This window comes from Delphinus delphis, chromosome 20 (assembly GCF_949987515.2).
Source record: "Delphinus delphis chromosome 20, mDelDel1.2, whole genome shotgun sequence".
Lineage (NCBI taxonomy): Eukaryota > Metazoa > Chordata > Mammalia > Artiodactyla > Delphinidae > Delphinus > Delphinus delphis.
This window is the reverse complement of record NC_082702.1, coordinates 14,796,210-14,814,881: the sequence shown is the minus strand read 5'-3', so window position 1 is coordinate 14,814,881 and position 18,672 is coordinate 14,796,210. Positions and strand designations below refer to the sequence as shown.

The 18,672-nt window shown below is 39.3% G+C and overlaps 1 protein-coding gene across 1 annotated transcript in view; it reads left to right on the top strand.

Annotated features, from left to right (window-relative positions):
* Positions 1-822: 822 nt before the first annotated feature.
* LOC132417057 (zinc finger protein 383) overlaps positions 823-18,672 on the top strand; it is a 39,439-nt gene continuing 21,589 nt past the window's right edge. The window contains exons 1-6 of the mRNA XM_060000661.1: positions 823-1,086; positions 5,042-5,219; positions 6,416-6,504; positions 8,690-8,816; positions 9,125-9,220; positions 14,023-15,216. Of these exons, the coding sequence (XP_059856644.1) occupies positions 6,496-6,504; positions 8,690-8,816; positions 9,125-9,220; positions 14,023-15,216 (1,426 nt within the window). The 5' untranslated portion in view covers positions 823-1,086; positions 5,042-5,219; positions 6,416-6,495. The remainder of the gene's footprint in view (positions 1,087-5,041; positions 5,220-6,415; positions 6,505-8,689; positions 8,817-9,124; positions 9,221-14,022; positions 15,217-18,672) is intronic.

The following is an 18,672-nucleotide window of genomic DNA, read 5'->3' as shown; positions in this document are numbered from 1 at the left end:
TCATAAGCCCCTGACTCTCTTCTGGAACACTCTTTCGGTTTTACCCAAATCTGTCTCCAGAAGCGCAATTCCTAACACCCCACCAAATAAACTCTTTTCTTATTTGCAACCTTCTGCGTTGTCTTGGAAGACAAACTGTACCCATGAAAACAAGATCCCTAAGGCATGGAAGGGTGTGGGATCCACAGCCATACAAGGAACAGAGATATGATTTATAAAACACAAGTTTGAAACTGTGTCAGACGAATTGGTTTGCTTTTCCAAAAGGCAAATAAAACTGATGGTACCAGAACATGCACCCTGAAGTACCACTGTTTTCCAGATGAAGAAAATGAGGTAACTCATCCAATTTCACCTATGGACTTAACACAGTGGGGCCATCATCAGAGTCAACACTACCATCCCCAGCAAACACACTGCTGGACGCTCCTGATAACCCGTCCCCATCAGCCCCATTCCAGGCTGTCTGATTACTCTCCTTTAGTTTCTCTGGCGCGGTTCGGGTCTGAGACCCCTAGGTTACCGCTCCCCGATCAGCATAGGTCCCACACCACGGTAATCCACGGAGGAAGGCAAAAATGACGCCTTCCTCAGTCCGGAATATTCTCAGAGTGAGGTACAACTCTTAGAATAGTCCTGGCCGCCACTCTGTCCTTCACTGCGGAAAGCTCTGTGCAAGCAGACAACCAAGACAATCTTCTACGTGGGCGAGCGCCTCACCTTTCCAGCTCTAGACTACATTTCCCAGAAGCTCTTGCGGCTCCAATCAACTTCCGGCGCGAATCCAGCGACATTTTTCTATTTCTCAGGGAATTTATGGCTCCCTGAGATTGGCCGGGCCCTAGGAGGAAGCTTGTCTCCGGGGTGTGGGGACTGTATCTGGATCTCCAGCCTCCTGGCAGCAATTCCGAGAGGCGAGAAGAAGTGTGGCTTGGCCCAGGCTGTGCAGAAAATCCGAGGGTCGAGTGACAACTTGTTCGAGCGGATCTGGCTCCGGACTACATTTCCCAGACACCCTGGCGGGTATAGGGCTGACCCTTCACTCGCCTGCGGGACCCTAGGCCTCCGGGGAAGGGGAAGTGCAAGGTGAGCAACCTAGGTCCCGGGTGCTCGACTAGGTTCCGGAGGTGCACCCCTAGTAGTCTGAAGGGACGGTCCAGGCGGGTCCGGACTCTCGGGCCTGTATGATTTGATAAGACTGGGGGAGGGTGAAGTGTGGGATTCCATGTGTGCGATTGTGACCTTATGTGACTGTGCGCGCTGTGTGCGCGTGTGATTGTATATCCCTGTGGTGGGTGTGTCACTGTGACTGACCATGCGCGCAGAGCTCTGTGTGCAGGTGTGACTGTGGATATCCTCGTTGTGGTGTGTGACTGTGAAAGTGTGCGACTCTGTGTGTGTAGGTGTGACTGTGCCTCCGTAGTGGGACTGAGATTGTGTGTGTCCATACAACTTTGTATCATTGTGTGTGTTGGGGCGGCGGGGAGTGCTGAGAATCTGTGATTATGTTGCTATGGCTGTGTTATCAGAGGGCTGCGTGTGATTGTGGTTTTATGAATGTTAGCAGTACTAAGTGTACTGATGTCTGACTGTGTGAGGATGTGTGAGTGTGATCATGTAACTTTTTGTGGCACTGAGTGTGCGGTTGGAGGGTGCCTGTAATTGTGCCAGGCTAACAGTGTGTATGTCCCAGTGGTTGATGTGTTAGGTCAGGACAGATTTTGGTCGTGGGCCGCAGACTTTTCCCCTTCTGAAACCAGGAATGCTCAGGACAGCCTAGACTCCTCTGACCTTTCTCCATCCTTCCTCTCCATGGGTGGCAGGTGTGGGTCCAGGGTAACCTCTGATCTGATCAGTCTGAGCCACGAGAAGGGCCTGGCATTTCATGATTCCCTTCTCCTTCCTCAGCTCTGCTTTTCTCAGAGAGGTCCCCAGGGAGAAGGAGGAATGGCTGTTGACCAAGCCAAATACAAGGTGCGCTGGGGTTTCCTTGTTGCTTTATAAGTACCCTGGTGCACCTATGCATGCTTTCCTAGGGTATAAACATACCAATGGAATTGCTGGGCCATAAGATACGTGTGTATTTTCAAATTTCCTAGATAATGCCGGACTGATTTTCAATATGGTTGTACCAGTTAAATTCTTACCAGCAGATTATAAGCACAGTCATCCTGTATTCTAATACTTGGTCACTTGGTATTTTAATTTTTGATGACTCTTCTCATATATCACGTGGTTTTAAAAGTATAACATACATTCCAAAAAGTACAGAAATGAAAGTATATGACTTGATGAATTTTAGAAAATGAGCATATTTGCTTAACCAGAGCTCAAATCAGATCAGGAAGTAGAACATTACCAGCATTCTAGAAGCCCGATTCTTGTTCCATCCACTCACTATCCACCTCTCCCAAAGATAACAATTATTCTGTTTTCTATAGCCATAGATTAATTTTACCTGTTCTTGAATTTTATATAAGTAGAATCACACAATATCCACTCTTTTGTGCTTGACTTCTTTTTATTCATCATTACATTTTACATGTAATATGAATGTACTACTTAATAATATTATGTAGTATGAATATGTGAGACTCATCCATGTTGCTTCATGTAGTATAGGTCATTTATTATTGTTGTTGCTTAAAATTCCATTGTATGAACATACCACAATTTATTTATCCTTTCCATTATCTATTGGTATTTAAGCTGTTTTCAGATTGGACCTATTATGAGCAAGGCTGCTATGAACATTCTTGCACATGTCTTTTGGTGCACATATGAATGCATTTCTGTTGGGTATATCCCTAGGAGTAAAATTTCTGTGGCATAGGTTATGCAAATATTCAGCTTTAATATATACTGACAGTTTTTCTAAATAGTTGTATCAATTTACACTCCTGACTCACTCTCATTGTATGGGAATTAGACTGTGGGACAAGAAGCTTTACTAGAGATAAAGAACAATAGTTCATAATAAAAAGGTTAGACTACTAGTAAGATATTACAGTTCTAAATACATAGACCTTCATAAAATGACTTCAAGTATATTTGACGGAAGTAAAAGAAGTAGTAGACAAATCACAATCATAGTGGGGGATTTTTAGCACTTGTTTCAATAGCTGATAGAACAATCAGTAGAAACTGAGTAAAGCTATATAATATTTGGGCAGTGTGATTGACAAACTTGACTTAAATGATATATGTAGAACAGTGTACCTTACAACTACAGTATATATCCTTTTCAGATGCATATGAGACATTTATCCAAATTGATCATGTGCTGGACCATAAAAGAAATCTCAGTAACTTTCAAAGGATTGAAATAATACTGTATGTTTTCTGTCCACAGTGGAATTCAGCAGAAGTCAATAACGGAATGATATTTAGAAATATCCCAATGTTTGGGATTTAAGCAATTGTATTTATAAATAACTGGTGAATCAAAGAAGAAATTGCAATGGAAATTAAAAATATTTTGAACTGAAAGATAATGAAAATATAACATCAAAATGTGGGGTGTTGCTAAAGCTAAACCTAAAGAAAATATATAGCTGTAAATGCATACTGTAGTAAAGAAGAATGTTGAAAAATTAATGATCTATGTTTTCATCTCAAGAAGTTAAGGAAATAAAACTGAATACTAAATTAAACCCAAAGAAAACAAAAAATAGGAAATAATAAGAATAAGAGCTCAATATAAATTTATGTATATTGAAATATAAAGTAAATATATAATTGAGAAAATTAATAACTCCAAAAGTTTATTTTGGGGAATCAATAAAAATTGATAAACCTCTATAAAAACTTAAAGAAAAAAGGGGAGATAAGACACAAATTACCAAATTAGATATGAGGAAAGAAAAAACACTACAGGATAGATTTAAAGCTGAGCTCCCAGTTTTTGGTCAGTACCTGGGACTAGGTTGTACAGTATAAGAGCATTAGAACCTGAGCTGGTGATCGTTAAGCTGAGTACCTTTTCAGCTTCATCAGACGTGTTGATTTCTGTTTTTAGTATAGATTTTTAATTTTGTAACTCAGTTTCTTTTTTTTAAAATTATTTATTTATTTTTGGCTGCATTGGCTCTTCGTTGCTGCACACAGGCTTTTCTCTAGTTGTGGCAAGCGGGGCTACTCTTTGTTGTGGTGTGCGGGCTTCTCATTGCAGTGGCTTCTCTTGTTGTAGATCATGGGCTCTAGGTGCACGGGCTTCAGTAATTGTGACACGTGGGCCCAGTAGTTGTGGCTTGCGGGCTCAGTTGCTCCATGGCATGTGGGATCTTCCTGGACCAGGGATCGAACCCGTGTCCTCTGCATTGGCAGGTGAATTCTTAACTACTGTGCCACCAGGGAAGTCCTGGGATTGACTCTTAATGGGGTTTCTTTTAGGGGAGATGAAAATGTTCTAAAATTGGATTGTGATGATATACTAAAAAACATTGAATTATATACTTTAAATGAGTAACTTACATGGTGTGTGAGGTATATCTCAATAAAAATTAGTGGATTAGAATCTAGATAAGACAATATTGTCTGTGACTTTATAATTGTTGAAGCCAGTTAGTGGGCACATGGAAGGTTTTTTATACTATTTAAATTCTACTTTTATGTATGTTTGGAAATTTCTGTATTAAAAAGTTAAAAAAAAAACTAACCTAATACCTAATAGTGAAATACTAGAAGCCTTCATAGTAATATCAGGGAGAAGGCACTATCAACAGTATTATTTAACATTTTTTTTCCTAAATCTATTAGAAAAGCAGTACTCCATAGGAAACAACTAGAAAACAATTGCTTTGTTCTTTCCCATAACTTCTACTATCAAGCTTCTCTGGGGGCCATTTGATTTCTTGCCCATGGATAAGCTTTTCAGTCAGTGTTAGATAATAAACAGTGTCCATTTCACCGAACTAATCAATACCATAAACTTTAAAGAAAAAGTTTAACCTTCTGACTCCTTGAGCTAGGAGTTTGCAGTGAGATAGCTTTGATGATTGCTTCTCTTTCCTTTTCCTGAACTTTTTCTCCATCCCACTAGGTATTATCAACTCCATATGGTAAGAGTATGTTTGATTTTGTACGAAGCTGCCAAGCTGTCTTCCAAACTGGCTGTACCATTTTGCATTCTCATCAGCAATGAATGAGAGTTCCTGTTGCTCCACATCCTGGCCAGCATTTGGTGTTATCAGTGTTCTGGATTTTGGCCATTCTAATTGGTATGTAGTAGAGGGAGCTTTTATTAAGACATTAAAACATATTTTTAAATTATATAGAGAATGTGGTACTGGCAAAATAATAAAGAGATCACTGAATCAAAATAGAATCACAAATAAATCTAAACATGTATCATCTATGATAAGGGTAGCATTTAAATCAGTAGACAAAATACATTCCATAGTCATCTATTCTAAGGCTCACTTTTTTTCCTCATTTCAACATACCTGAAATCAGGTTATATCTTAAATAGTTTCTTTCTTTATTAGTGGCATATAAAATAATGGTGCATTTTATGTCTTATGAAATATTATTCGCATGTGTTTTAGGTACACCAGGGTAGCCCTCTCTGGGGGGAAATGAAGTAGGATTCTTAACTCATTTCTTATACTAAAATAAAATTATAATTGCTAATCTTATTCCATTGTCTTTTACCAAATAATATTATACCAAAATAAAATAATAATTGATTAAAGATTTAAATGTAACAAATGAAAGCATTAAAATTAAAAAAGAGAAATTTATATAAATATGTATAGGTAAGAAAGATCTTACCCCAGAGCTAGAAAAGTTGACATTTTGACTGTTTTGTGTGGGTAAAACACATAAGCAAAGTTTTTTGTTTGTTTGTTTTGTTTTTTAACAAATCAGAGCTAGAACATAAGGATGAGGAGTGCCTCAGTGTGGGTATGGGTGCAGGGGTGTGGTGGGGGAATTTGACTTTCTCAGGCTTGGGAAATGAGACTTGATTAGGGAAGTCTTTAGTCCTTCTAATTAGATTGAACTGTGTTCCTGGCCAAAAGCACCATTTAGGTGAGTCTGGCTTGGGGACCTGAGGGCTGCAGAGGAGGGATCTGCTCAGGGCAAGTCATAGCAGCGCTGTCTTGGGTTCAGAGCAACAACAGCACTGAAATGGGGCAAGGTCTTGCTTGAATCACTGGCTGAGACAGGAACCTGGGTTGCTTGGGTGAAGGAGAGGCAATAGGATTCTGTGTTTCTTTGGATCGACTAGCCAGGATCCATCTTACTGCAGCTAAAGCCTGGGGTTTCTGGAGCTGAGATAGGAGGGGGATTTATTCCATAGTCCCACTCACTAGAGTTATATACTAAGACCAAGGGAAGTAGAGGTAGTTTTGCCTGGAGAGACTGAAAACTGTAAAACCAGTGTTGTTTCTAGAGCATTTCTTTGCTTCCCCAGGCCTGCCTTCTCAGAACACTATCCTTTTCCAGGAGAACAGCCCCAAGGAGGAGTGATCATCTCCTGTAATACTGAAAGCCATGGCCCAGGTGAGTTAGTTGATGCTCTTTCTTACCTTCCTGACATTCAGTTCTTTCTAAGAAAAAAAAAATTTTTTTTAAAGGGCATGTGAGCATTTGCTTTCTTTCTCCTGACATTTCTGACTATGAGGGTTCCTTCAGGTCCTGGTCCCTATTTCCTCTCATTCTAGTCAGATAATCCTATTATCATTCCTAAGTGCTCCTCTTCTTTTGACTCAGTTTTAATATTTTCATTCAGTAAATAATTGAGCATCTCTTTTCTCAGCCCTTTCCCAGGGACTATGATGGAGAAGAAATGCATTTTCTTAAAGGAAACAAGAGTAGATTTGTAGAATAAACTTGTCCTGTCTGGGCAGTGATTTGACAAGGTGGAGGTATGAGTTGCTTAGCTGAGACAAACATGGAAAAGCCAAGATTATCTCTACAGATCAGTACTCTCCAGTAAAATAGGACGGGAGGTGGTATTGGTAGCTCCAAATATTAGAGTGTTGCAAGGTCTCCTGGTTTATGGGGCTTGGAGGATTGTTGGGTTGGTAGCTGATACAGGCAGATCTCTATGACTCTTTTAGGGTATCCATGAAGAAGTCGAATTTAAGTTTGAACAGGAAGTGTGAGTCATGAGGAATTTCCAAATGAATCACCAATTCTCTTTATCTCAGAAATAAGGATAAGGATGATGGATGATTATAGTGAGTTCAGCCACTTCATAAATTGTTGAGATCGGAGGTCTCAGAAGAACCTTCTTTAGAAAGCTTTGTTATAATAAATTCCAGACACAAAAAAGTAGTCTTGTGAACTACCATATGCTCACCATTAAGTTTCAATTATTATCAACCCACAGTCAATCTTGTTTCATCCATACCTCTACTTGTTTCTTCCATGCACACTCCCTTAACCTCACTCCCACACACAGGATTTTTTTGAAGCAAATTCAAATTGGTATGTATCTCTCAAGGATAAGGTTTATTTTTCTAAAAAAAACAATCATTATGCCATTATTGCATCTGAAAAAGTTAAAAATCATTTGTTAATATCAATATCCAGTCAGTGTTCAAATTTTCATAACTGTCTACTTTTTTAATCATTTATTTGAATTAGAATCCAGAGAAGGACTGTGCACTGCAATTGGTTAATATTGTCTCTCCAGTCTCTTACTTTGTAGGTACCCCTTCCATCTCTTTTCTTTCTGTGCAGTTTTTGTTGGGAAAGAAAAACAGATTCATTTGTCCACTGTTTGGATTTTGCTGATTTCTTCTCTCTGGTATCATTTAAGTGTTTCCTGAGAGTCAGTAGTTAGGTCTAGAAACATGGTCAGGTTCAGTTGGGATTTTTTGGTCAGGAATATTTCCTAGGTGGTGATGTGTGATTCCATTAGGGGGCGTATTATTTCTGGTTCTCTTTCCTTTTGCAATGTTAGCCACCAGTGATGATTATTGTCTAGATTTATTAATTCATTAGAGGTTGCAAAATGATATCTAAATTCTGTCATTCCTTCTTCATAGATTAGGTAGAGTACTATCTGTAAAGTAAAATGTCTCATCAACTGTTTGATTACCCTAAAGGACAGTTTGTATGGAAAAGAATGTTTGATTCTTACCCCTTATTTACCAGTTTTTAAAATAATGAGTTGGTTTCTTAGAATCCTACAAAGATGGCTAGTAATTTTTTGTTCAATATTGTTATGAGCTCATGGATTTAAACATTTTTGATCTCATCAGTCCATTACATTTGATCCTCAAATTATGCTGTCTTTGGCCAATGGGAGGCTTTTCAAGTAGGCTCCTGCGTCCTTTTAACATGATTCTAGTAGTTTTTGATAGCTCTCTTGTTTTCTGATACAACAGAATGTTCAGACTCATCCTGTGCATTTGACTCAATTCTGAAATTGTCTCCTTCCCAACTTTGGTTACTTTTATTTGAATACGATACTTAGAGACTACAATCTAGACACTAGGGATGCTCATCACTACTGGGTTAATTATTGTTTCTAGGCCTTTTCTATGCACTGAGTGAGGAATTTTTTTTTTAATACAAAATAAACTGACAACTCTTGCACCTCTTTCTAGGATCTAAAGATTCTGGTTCTTAGTGACACCCATATAATTGCTCTTTGCTTTACTCCCAAATATAAGCACAGTAGTCTCTGAAATATTTCTTTTTGTTATACAAATAATACACGTGTCTGTTGTTTCAGGGATCAGTGATGTTCAGTGATGTGTCTGTAGACTTCTCTCAAGAGGAGTGGGAATTCCTGGACCCTGCTCAGAGGGACTTGTACAGAGATGTGATGTTGGAGAACTATAGCAATCTGGTGTCAGTGGGTAAGGGCATCTATCCCAGTAATTTTGAGTTCTCTGGAATGTCTGTTTCTTCCACAGTGAATTTCTCAGCTGCTTTTCGAGCTACCCGCTGAATTTCTGCTCCCTGTTCCCAAGTAAATGGTTTGAACTGAAATGAAAAGGAAGAGTGGGAAATGGGCAGCTCCAATTGGCTGTGGCTGAGCTTCATCCTCTTTGTTTGACTGTTCCTGTAGTGGCATCTCTTCCTTGATCATCAAGGGACTGGATCTGACTTCTGGATCAGATTTACCCACAGCATAACCATGTTCCATATCTTTTCTTGTGAGCAGGACTTTACATTCCTAAGCCTCAAGTTATCTCCTTATTGGAACAGGGGAAAGAGCCCTGGATGATTGGCAGAGAGCTGACAAGAGGCCTGTGTTCAGGTGAGTGAGAAATGCTTGGACAGAAGCAGGGCACTACAGGCAATAACTCAGTTGATCAGTGAAGAAACAGCACCTTTGAGATGTTATCTTGGAAGCTCCCATAAAACCATAGGCCTGTGGGAAAAACTAAGTCTTTTTAGCACGAGTTTACAAATGACCTGTTTCATTCCTTCCCTCACTTACTGCTTTCTACTACTCTTCTCCACTCCCCCTCTTAATTTCAAGTAGAAGGTGCCCTTCACATCCCCCACAAAGAAAACTCTTTTACCCATATTTTAGATTCAGTTCCTTGCTAGCTTTTCTTCCTCTTCGACTCATCTAAAGACTTTCTGTTACAACTCCCAAAATAGTATATGTGTGTGTGCGCGCGTGGGCGCATGTCTGCATGTATCTGCACTGCCCCTCCCTTCCAAGTACTAGTCTTCCTTATAGCTGCTGGCCAATGATTTGGGTTCCTTTGGATAGAATTGAAGGAGTTCATGTACTTGGATGAAAAGAAAAAAATGCATCTTTATATTTAGTATCCTCTAATTGAAATTTAGCATTTCTTCCTGTTATGGTATATGCAACAAACCGTAGTAGTGTTAGTAGTTCCTGTGACTTTGACATGAATGGAAATCAGATATTTTCATATCATTTTATTGTTGCTTTGACGTATTGAAATGCCATTTATGCTCATCACTATTTCAGAATTACTATAGTATTAGGCTCACTGCTAGGTCTTACTCTTTAATGTGTTTATAAAGAAGAAAACTCCAGGCAGAGGGAAGAACCCCTGTGAAGGCCCTTCTAGGAGGGGAAAACTTGTGTTTGAAGAACTGAAAGAAAGCTAGCGTTGTTGGGGCCCAAGAGCAAGCATGAGTGGAGTGTGAGTCGAGATTGGAGAGACAAGTAGGAACCACATTATTCAGCCTTTGCCAGTGGTTATGAGGAGTTTGGATTTTGAGCAGTGGAAGGCCAGGCCAAATGTCATTTTTGTGCCTGAAGAGATTAAAGACTGTGCAAACTTGGTGGGGATCTGGGTTAGGAGGCTACTTGAGTGGTCTGAGTAACAGATGATTCTGGTTTGGGATAGGGTATTGGCAGTGGAGATAGAAAAGCTACTGAAGAGCTTAACTAGATGAAAGTTGCTGAAAGATCCTATGGAGGTAGGAGGAAGAAGAACATGCTGAAATGAATTCCCTGTTTCTGGCTTGAGATGTTCTAATAGGCTCCATTTTGATATCTTCACACTGTTTAATTTGCCTAAAATCTCCATTTTGGGTAAGAAATTGCTTTATAATAATAGTTATCAAATACTGAACACTTTACTCAAAGACATTCACTTACACTTTTCCTCACACTCTTAGTAATCATGAATTAAGGATTATCTCCCTTTTACAGGTGAAATGGGGACTAGAAAGGTTAAATAATTGCCTAGGAACCTATAGTAAGTAACTCTCAGTGATGGGACTCAGCTCTCATCAATCTGCTTCTGACTCCTGTCATCTTTCCATGGTAGTATCTTGCACTGTGTCTTATTATTATTATTTTTTACAATCCTTGTATGAAACTCCTGAGAATTATTTTTCCCTTATATTGTTCTTTTTTTAAATTGAAGTATAGTTGATTTACAATGTTGTGTTAGTTTCTGGTATACAGCAAAGTGATTCAGTTATACATATATATATATTTTTTCAGATTCTTTTTCATTATAGTTTATTGTAAGATATTGAATATAGTTCCCTGTGCTATACAGTAGGACCTAGTTGTTTATTTAATGTATAGTAGTTTCTATCTGCTAATCCCAAACTTCTTCCCCCCATATTTCCTCTTTGGTAACCATAAGTTTGTTTTCTAGGTCTGTGAGTCTGTTTCTGTTTTGTAAATAAGTTCATTTGTATCATTTTTTTAAATTCCACATATAAGTGATATCATACAGTATTTGTCTAACTTACTTCACTTAGTATGATCATCTCTGGGTCCATCCATGTTGCTGCAAATGGCATTGTTTCATTCTTTTTTGTGGCTGAGTAATATTCCATTGTGTGTGTATGTATGTATGTGTGTGTGTATATATATATATACCACATCTTCTTTATCCATTCATCTATCAGTGGACATTTAGCTTGCTTCTATGTCTTGGCTATTATAAATAGTGCTGTTATGAACATTGGGGGGCATGTATCTTTTCAAATTATAGTTTTCATCTTTTCTGGATATATGCCTGGAGTGGGATTGCTGGATCATATGGTAACTCTATTTTTAGTTTTTTAAGGAACCACCATACTATTCTCCCTAGTGGCTGCACCAATTTACATTCCCACCAATAGTGTATAAGGGTTCCCTTTCTCCACACCCTCTCTAGTATTTATTATTTGTAGACTTTTGGATGATGGCCATTCTGACAGTTGTGAGGTAATATCTTATTGTGGTTTTGATATGCATTTCCCTGATGATTAGCAATGTTGAGCATCTTTTCATGTGCCTGTTGGTCATCTGAATGTCTTCTTTGTTTTTTTTCTGGCTGTGTTGGGTCTTCATTGCTCTGTATGGGCTTTCTCTCTAGTTATGGCGAGTGGGGGCTACTCTTCATTGAGGTGCACGGGCTTCTCATTGCAGTGGCTTCTCTTGTTGCAGAGCAAGAGCTCTAGGTGCACGGTTTCAGCAGTTGTAGCATGCGGGCTCAGTATTGCAGCACATGGGCTCTGGGGCGTGTGGGCTTCAGTAGTCGCAGCTAATGGGCTCAGTAGTTGTGGCATGCGGACTCTAGGGTGTGCGGGCTTCAGTAGTTGTGGTGCACAGGCTTAGTAGTTGTGGCTTGCAAGCTCTAGAGCACAGGCTCAGTAGTTGTGGAGCACAGGCTTAGTTGCTCCATGGCATGTGAGATCTTCCTGGACCAGGAATCGAACCTGTGTCCCCTGCATTGGCAGGCGGATTCTTAACCACTGCGCCACCAGGGAAGTCCCCTGAATGTCTTCTTTGGAGAAATGTCTATTTAGATCTTCTGCCCATTTTTTGATTGGGTTGATTTTTTTAAAAAGTATTTATCTATTTATTTGGTTGCACAGGGTCTTAGTTGCAGCATGTGGGATCTTCATTGCTGCATGAGAACTCTTAGTTGCAGCATGTGGGATCTAGTTCCCTGACCAGGGATCAAACTCGGGCCCCCTGCATTGGGAGCACAGAGTCTTATCCACTGGACAACGAAGGAAGTCCCGATTGGGTTGATTTTTTGATATTGAGCTGTATGAGCTATTGGTATATTTTGGAAATTAAGCTCTTGTTGGTGGCATTGTTTGCAAATATTTTCACCCATTCCATAGGTTGTCTTTTCATTTTGTTTATTGTTTCCTTTGCTGTTGCACTGTCTTTTTTCTCTCTGTCTGCCTTAAACTTCAGGAGTCTCCCCTCTCAGTCACTGCAGTGGTACATGAGCAAGTCTCTCCCTTGTCCTAAGATCAGCATCACAGAATTCCAAGGCAAACAGTATTTTCACTGAATCCCCAGAACATAGCATGCTCTGAGTCTTCCCTATCTGCCACTCACATCAAATCAGTTCATTGACTTATCTTAGGCTGTTCCCCCATCTGGCTGACCCTCTGTAATCGCTTTTAAGTTGCATCTAGTATGCCCTTTATTATGGACCCTATTCTGTTTTATCCCCAACTGGGTGTACTGCAGTTTAATTCTGACACTAACTACCCAGAGTTAGCTTAGACCCCATAGGTTAACAGCCAGTCTTACACAAGACTGCCCTCACTTCTGACACCAGCTGCAAGTCTCAGGGGTTCCTCAGACCACCCACACTTCTGACCAACTGGCTATAAATTTGGGATTTCCATGGCCCCTGCAGGCTTTGCTAGAATGACTCACAGAACTTAGGAAAGCTCTGTACTTACAATTGCAGTTTTACTGTAAAGGATACATATCAGATGAGTTAGGGTAGGCTTCTGGAGGCAGAGGTTCCATAACCTCTCCCTGTGAAGTCAAAGTGTGTCACCCTCCTGGTGAAGCGCCTCAGTGTGTTCGCCAACCAAAAATCTCCATTGAGCTTCGGTGTCCAGAGTTTTTATCAGGGCTTAATTACATTGGCATGATTGATTAAGGCATTGGCCACTCAATCTCTAGCCTCTCTCTCCACCCCAGAGGTCAAGCAGCTGAAAGTCCCAATCCTCTAATCATATGCTGGGTCTTTCTAGTGACCATTCCCCATCCTAAAACTATCTAGGGGTCCACCATGAGTCACCTCATTAGCATAATGAAAACACTGCTATCACTCAGGAAATTCAAAGCGTTTTTCAAGCTCTGTGTTAGGAACTGGGGACAAAGACCAAATTCATACTTTATTATACTACAGAGCCCAAGAATCTCCCCCTATATGCGTTTATTCCTCTCAGTAGACCTTTAATGGAGGTAACAAATTGTCCACTTTTTGTAATATATATAGTATGATGATGTACTCTGTTTCTTACATACACATACATACAAGCTTATAGAGATGTATATAAAACTAGTCATCTTTTAATATGCCCAAGCATTGTATATTTATCAACTTTTCAGGTGATTCTGATCCACATCAGTATTTGAGAATCATTGTGGTTTCCTATTTCCATAGTCTCCTCCTGCTGCTTCCTGCATTATATCTCCTTAATTTTGTGCATTTCTTGTCCATTTTTCAGATTAAACAGATATACTTGAGAACTCTATGTCATTCACTACCAGATATTATTTTCACTTTAGTTTTTCCACTTCTATTATAAAAGTTTAACTTTTCACAAATGAGGTGGGGGAAGAATATTTACCATTTTATTTTCTTTCAGATCTGGAATCAATGTGTGAAACCAAGTTATTATCACTAAAGAAGGAAGTTTATGAAATAGAATCATGCCAGAGGGAGATGATGGGACTTAAAAAGCATGGCCTTGAATACTCCAGTTTTAGAGATGTTTTGGAATATAGAAACCACTTTGAAAGACAAGTGGGATATCAAAATGGGCATTTCAGCCAAGAAATATTCACTCATGAATACATGCCCACATCTATTCAACAGACATTCTTTACTCTACATCAAATAATTAACAGTGAAGAGAAACCATATGAATGTAAGAAATGTGGAAAGATCTTTAGTCAGAATTCACAATTTCTTCAACATCAGAGAATTCATATTGGCGAAAAATCTTATGAATGTAAGGAGTGTGGGAAATTCTTTAGTTGTGGCTCACATGTTACTCGACATCTGAAAATTCATACTGGTGAAAAACCCTTTGAATGTAAAGAATGTGGAAAGGCCTTCAGCTGTAGCTCATACCTTTCTCAACATCAGAGAATTCATACCGGTAAGAAACCCTATGAATGTAAGGAATGTGGGAAGGCCTTTAGTTATTGCTCAAATCTTATTGACCATCAGAGAATTCACACTGGTGAAAAACCGTATGAATGTAAAGTATGTGGGAAAGCCTTTACTAAGAGCTCACAACTTTTTCAACATGTGAGAATTCATACAGGTGAGAAACCCTATGAATGTAAGGAATGTGGCAAAGCTTTTACTCAGAGCTCAAAGCTTGTACAGCATCAGAGAATTCATACAGGTGAGAAACCCTATGAGTGCAAAGAATGTGGCAAAGCCTTTAGTAGTGGCTCAGCACTTACTAATCATCAGAGAATTCACACTGGGGAGAAACCCTATGATTGTAAGGAATGTGGGAAGGCTTTTACTCAGAGCTCACAACTTCGTCAGCATCAGAGAATTCATGCTGGTGAGAAACCTTTTGAATGTCTTGAATGTGGGAAGGCCTTTACTCAGAACTCACAGCTTTTTCAACACCAGAGAATTCATACAGATGAAAAACCATATGAATGTAATGAATGTGGAAAGGCCTTTAATAAATGCTCAAACCTTACTCGACACCTCAGAATTCATACTGGTGAAAAGCCCTATAACTGTAAGGAATGTGGAAAGGCATTTAGTAGTGGCTCAGATCTCATACGTCATCAGGGAATTCATACTGATGAATAATAAAGACTAAAGCTCTTGTCACCTTCCTGATATTTTAAACAACAACAACAAAAATTCATGTGTGATAGTTACCCTCTTTCACTATTTTTTGTTTCTTAATTTTATTTTATATTTCTTTTTAATCCAAATATATTTTACTCTAAGTTATGAATTTGGATTATAAATTGACATTTGCCTGTCTCTCCCCCTTACTTCCCCAACCCCATCTTGTACTAATAGCAGTTCAACAATTTTTTCCTTTCCTATTATTTTGTTCTACCTTCTTGGAGATAGATTATATTCCTGTTTATATTTGCTTGAGTCTTAAGGCTATGCTTTCTTCTCTGATATATATATTTGTGCTTATACCAACATCACACTGTTTAAATTGTGTGACCTTGTATTTTGTAATTCCTTGTAGAATTAATTACAATATAACCTTTTTTTGAAGTCACTGTTAGTCTTTTTGTTTCATTTCACAAATTTATATTTTTTATTATAAAACAGAATATCAGAAAACTAGAAATTAAAAAAGCCAAGATTAATTGTAATTATACAAACTATAGATGATGACTCTCAAGTTGGTAGAGCAAATCCTACCAGACTTTGTTTTTAAAGAAAATGTAGTCATGGTACACATGTTGCACCTTCACCTGATACACATGTGTTGGCTTTTATAATGCTATAAAATATGATTGCCATTTCAGTAAATATAGATTTTTATCTTTATTGATGTACTTAATGACTTTTTTAAATGACCTTATTTATTATTCATGTTATGGTTGCATCTAATTGTTTTCAGTTATAAAATCATCCCTGACTAATATGACCCAAAATTTATCTTTGGATGCTTGTTTTTTCCCTTTTAAAACATCTATTTTAGTTGCTGAAATTATCCATATTTTCTCCTTTATAAACTGTTTTGTTCCTTTTCATCAACCCTAACCCTAAGCTCATACTAGAAAGGTAATTAACTACTGTTACCGGTATTATTTATGCTTCCAGGTTTTTTAAACTTTTTACTTATATATGTTAGTGACATTTTATTTTTTATGTATTAGTAAATATAATCACGTTCTATGTATTGGTTTGTTGTGAGGATTCAATGCATTAATAAAGTGTTTAGAACTTTTCCTATCATGTAGTAAATGTTTAGTAAAAGTCCACTATTATCATTGATACACCCATTTTCATAATTATCATCATTATTATTTGTGGAAAGGATTTTAACCATGTTGTTTACTTTTGTCTAAATCCAAGAATTAATAATGAAAAAAGAGAAATAAGTGTAATGAACATAGGAAAGCTTTCCCCATCACTCATTATTCTACATGAAATTTCAAAAGGGGAAAAAAAAGTTTGCGTGGGTAATCTACGTTCAGACTTTATTTTCTATGCTGCACAAAGACTAATACCCTGTGGATACAATGATGGGTAGTTGAAAGCACAGTCAAATAAGCAGGAAGAGATAAGAGTATTTTTCCTAATAATTAGTTTCCAAAAAAGAAAATATACAGGGCACATTATTTGACTAGAATGGGGGAGACAGTAACAAAAGGATGGCCAGCAAATATCTGAATATTAATTTAGTGTCCCCTCTTGGTTAACATGGGTTAAGGAACTAAAACTTTAATATACACATTATTTAAACGTGAATGAATATGAGAACACAATTGAAAACCCTGTGGGACTTCCCTGGTGTCCAGTGGGTAAGACTCCGTGCTCCCAATGCAGGGGCCCAGGGTTCAATTCCTGGTCAGGGAACTAGATCCCACATGCATGCTGCAACTAAGAGTCCACATGCCACAACTAAGAGTCTGTGTGCCGCAACTAAAGATCTCGCATACCGCAATGAAGATCCTGTGTGCCACAGCTAAGACCTGGCCCAGCCAAAATAAATAAATATTAAAAAAAAACAAACCTGTGAGTGGCAGCCAAAGTTGTATTGGAAGTTTTATAACCCAGTGTGCATGCATACATTAAAATACTAGACTTTTCCGGGAAGTGGCCTGAGATGACCTGACCTCTAAAAATGGCTCACTATTCACTTGGCCCAGAAGACGCCACAAAATCATGCAAGTCAAGAGGTTCAAATCTTGTGTTCACTTTAAGAACACTCGTGAAACTGCCCAGGCCATTAAGGGTATGCATATCTGAAAAGCCACCAAGTATCTGAAGGATGTCACTTTAAAGAAGCAATGTGTGCTATTCCATCGTTACAAAGGTGGAGGTGGTAGGTGTGCCCAGGCCCAACACTGGGGCTGAATGCAGGGTCGGTGGCCCAAAGAGAGTGCTGAATTTTTACTGCACATGCTCAAAAATGCAGAGAGTAATGCTGAACTTAAGGGCTTAGATGTAGATTCTCTGGTCATTGAGCACATCCAGGTGAACAAAGCCCCCCAAGATGCGGTGCAGGACTTACAGAGCTCATGGTCAGATCAACCCATACATGAGCTCTCCCTGCCACATTGAGGTGATCCTTTCTAGTATTCCAATCTTTACCTTTTCCAGGCTCAGAATTAGAAGCACTATCACTCTCTACTTGTAACAGGGCAAAACAAGAAGCAGTAGTGGAGGACCTTCCCTGGTGGTGCATTGGTTGAGAGTCTGCCTGCCGATGCCGGGGACACGGGTTCGTGCCCCGGGGGAGGATCCCACATGCCGCGGAGCGGCTGGGCGCGTGAGCCATGGCCGCTGGGCCTGCGCGTCCAGAGCTTGTGCTCCGCACCGGGAGAGACCACAGCAGTGAGAGGCCCGCGTACCGCAAAAAGAAGCAGTAGTGGGAACAGAACTAACTACCACTGAGGCTATTGTAAAAGACTTTTCTTTTAAAATACTTGTGTCAAAAATGTAAAGATTTTTCTTTTAAAATACTTGTGTCAAGAATAAGTCCTCATCGATGAATGAAAGCTAGATTTCACCCATAGACTCCTAACTGATGCTCCAAAACATATCCGCACAAAGTACATAGAGAAAGATAGAGTGCTGGGTGAGATCTAACTCAAGCAGAGTAGCAGCTTCAAAAACTGGAGGGTCCCATGAACTGGCAGTGTCTCTAGGTCACAGCCACAGCCCAGGCACATGGGCCTGGGGTCTGGCACTGGTCTCTCATGTTGAATCCCCATCCACATGCCCTGGGCACAGCAGAGTGGCCATATCACTTCAGGGGCTCCAGAGTGGGTGCCCACCTATATTGCCTTTTGTGACCTACCCTTGGAAGTCATATACTATCATTTCCAACCACAGGCTCAACTAGTTCAAGGAGAGGGACCACTGAATTTCCCTTCTTCTCAAAGTCATATTGAAAGAATATGTGAGATAGGGAGATCTTATTGCGACTATTTGAAAAAAAAAAAACCAATCAGTCACAACACTCTTGCCTTGAGTGCACTATATGCGAGATATAGTTTCCCTGCCCTTTATTTCGGATTTGGCCATGTGAGTTGCTTTGGACAATGTGCACATTCTGAGCCTA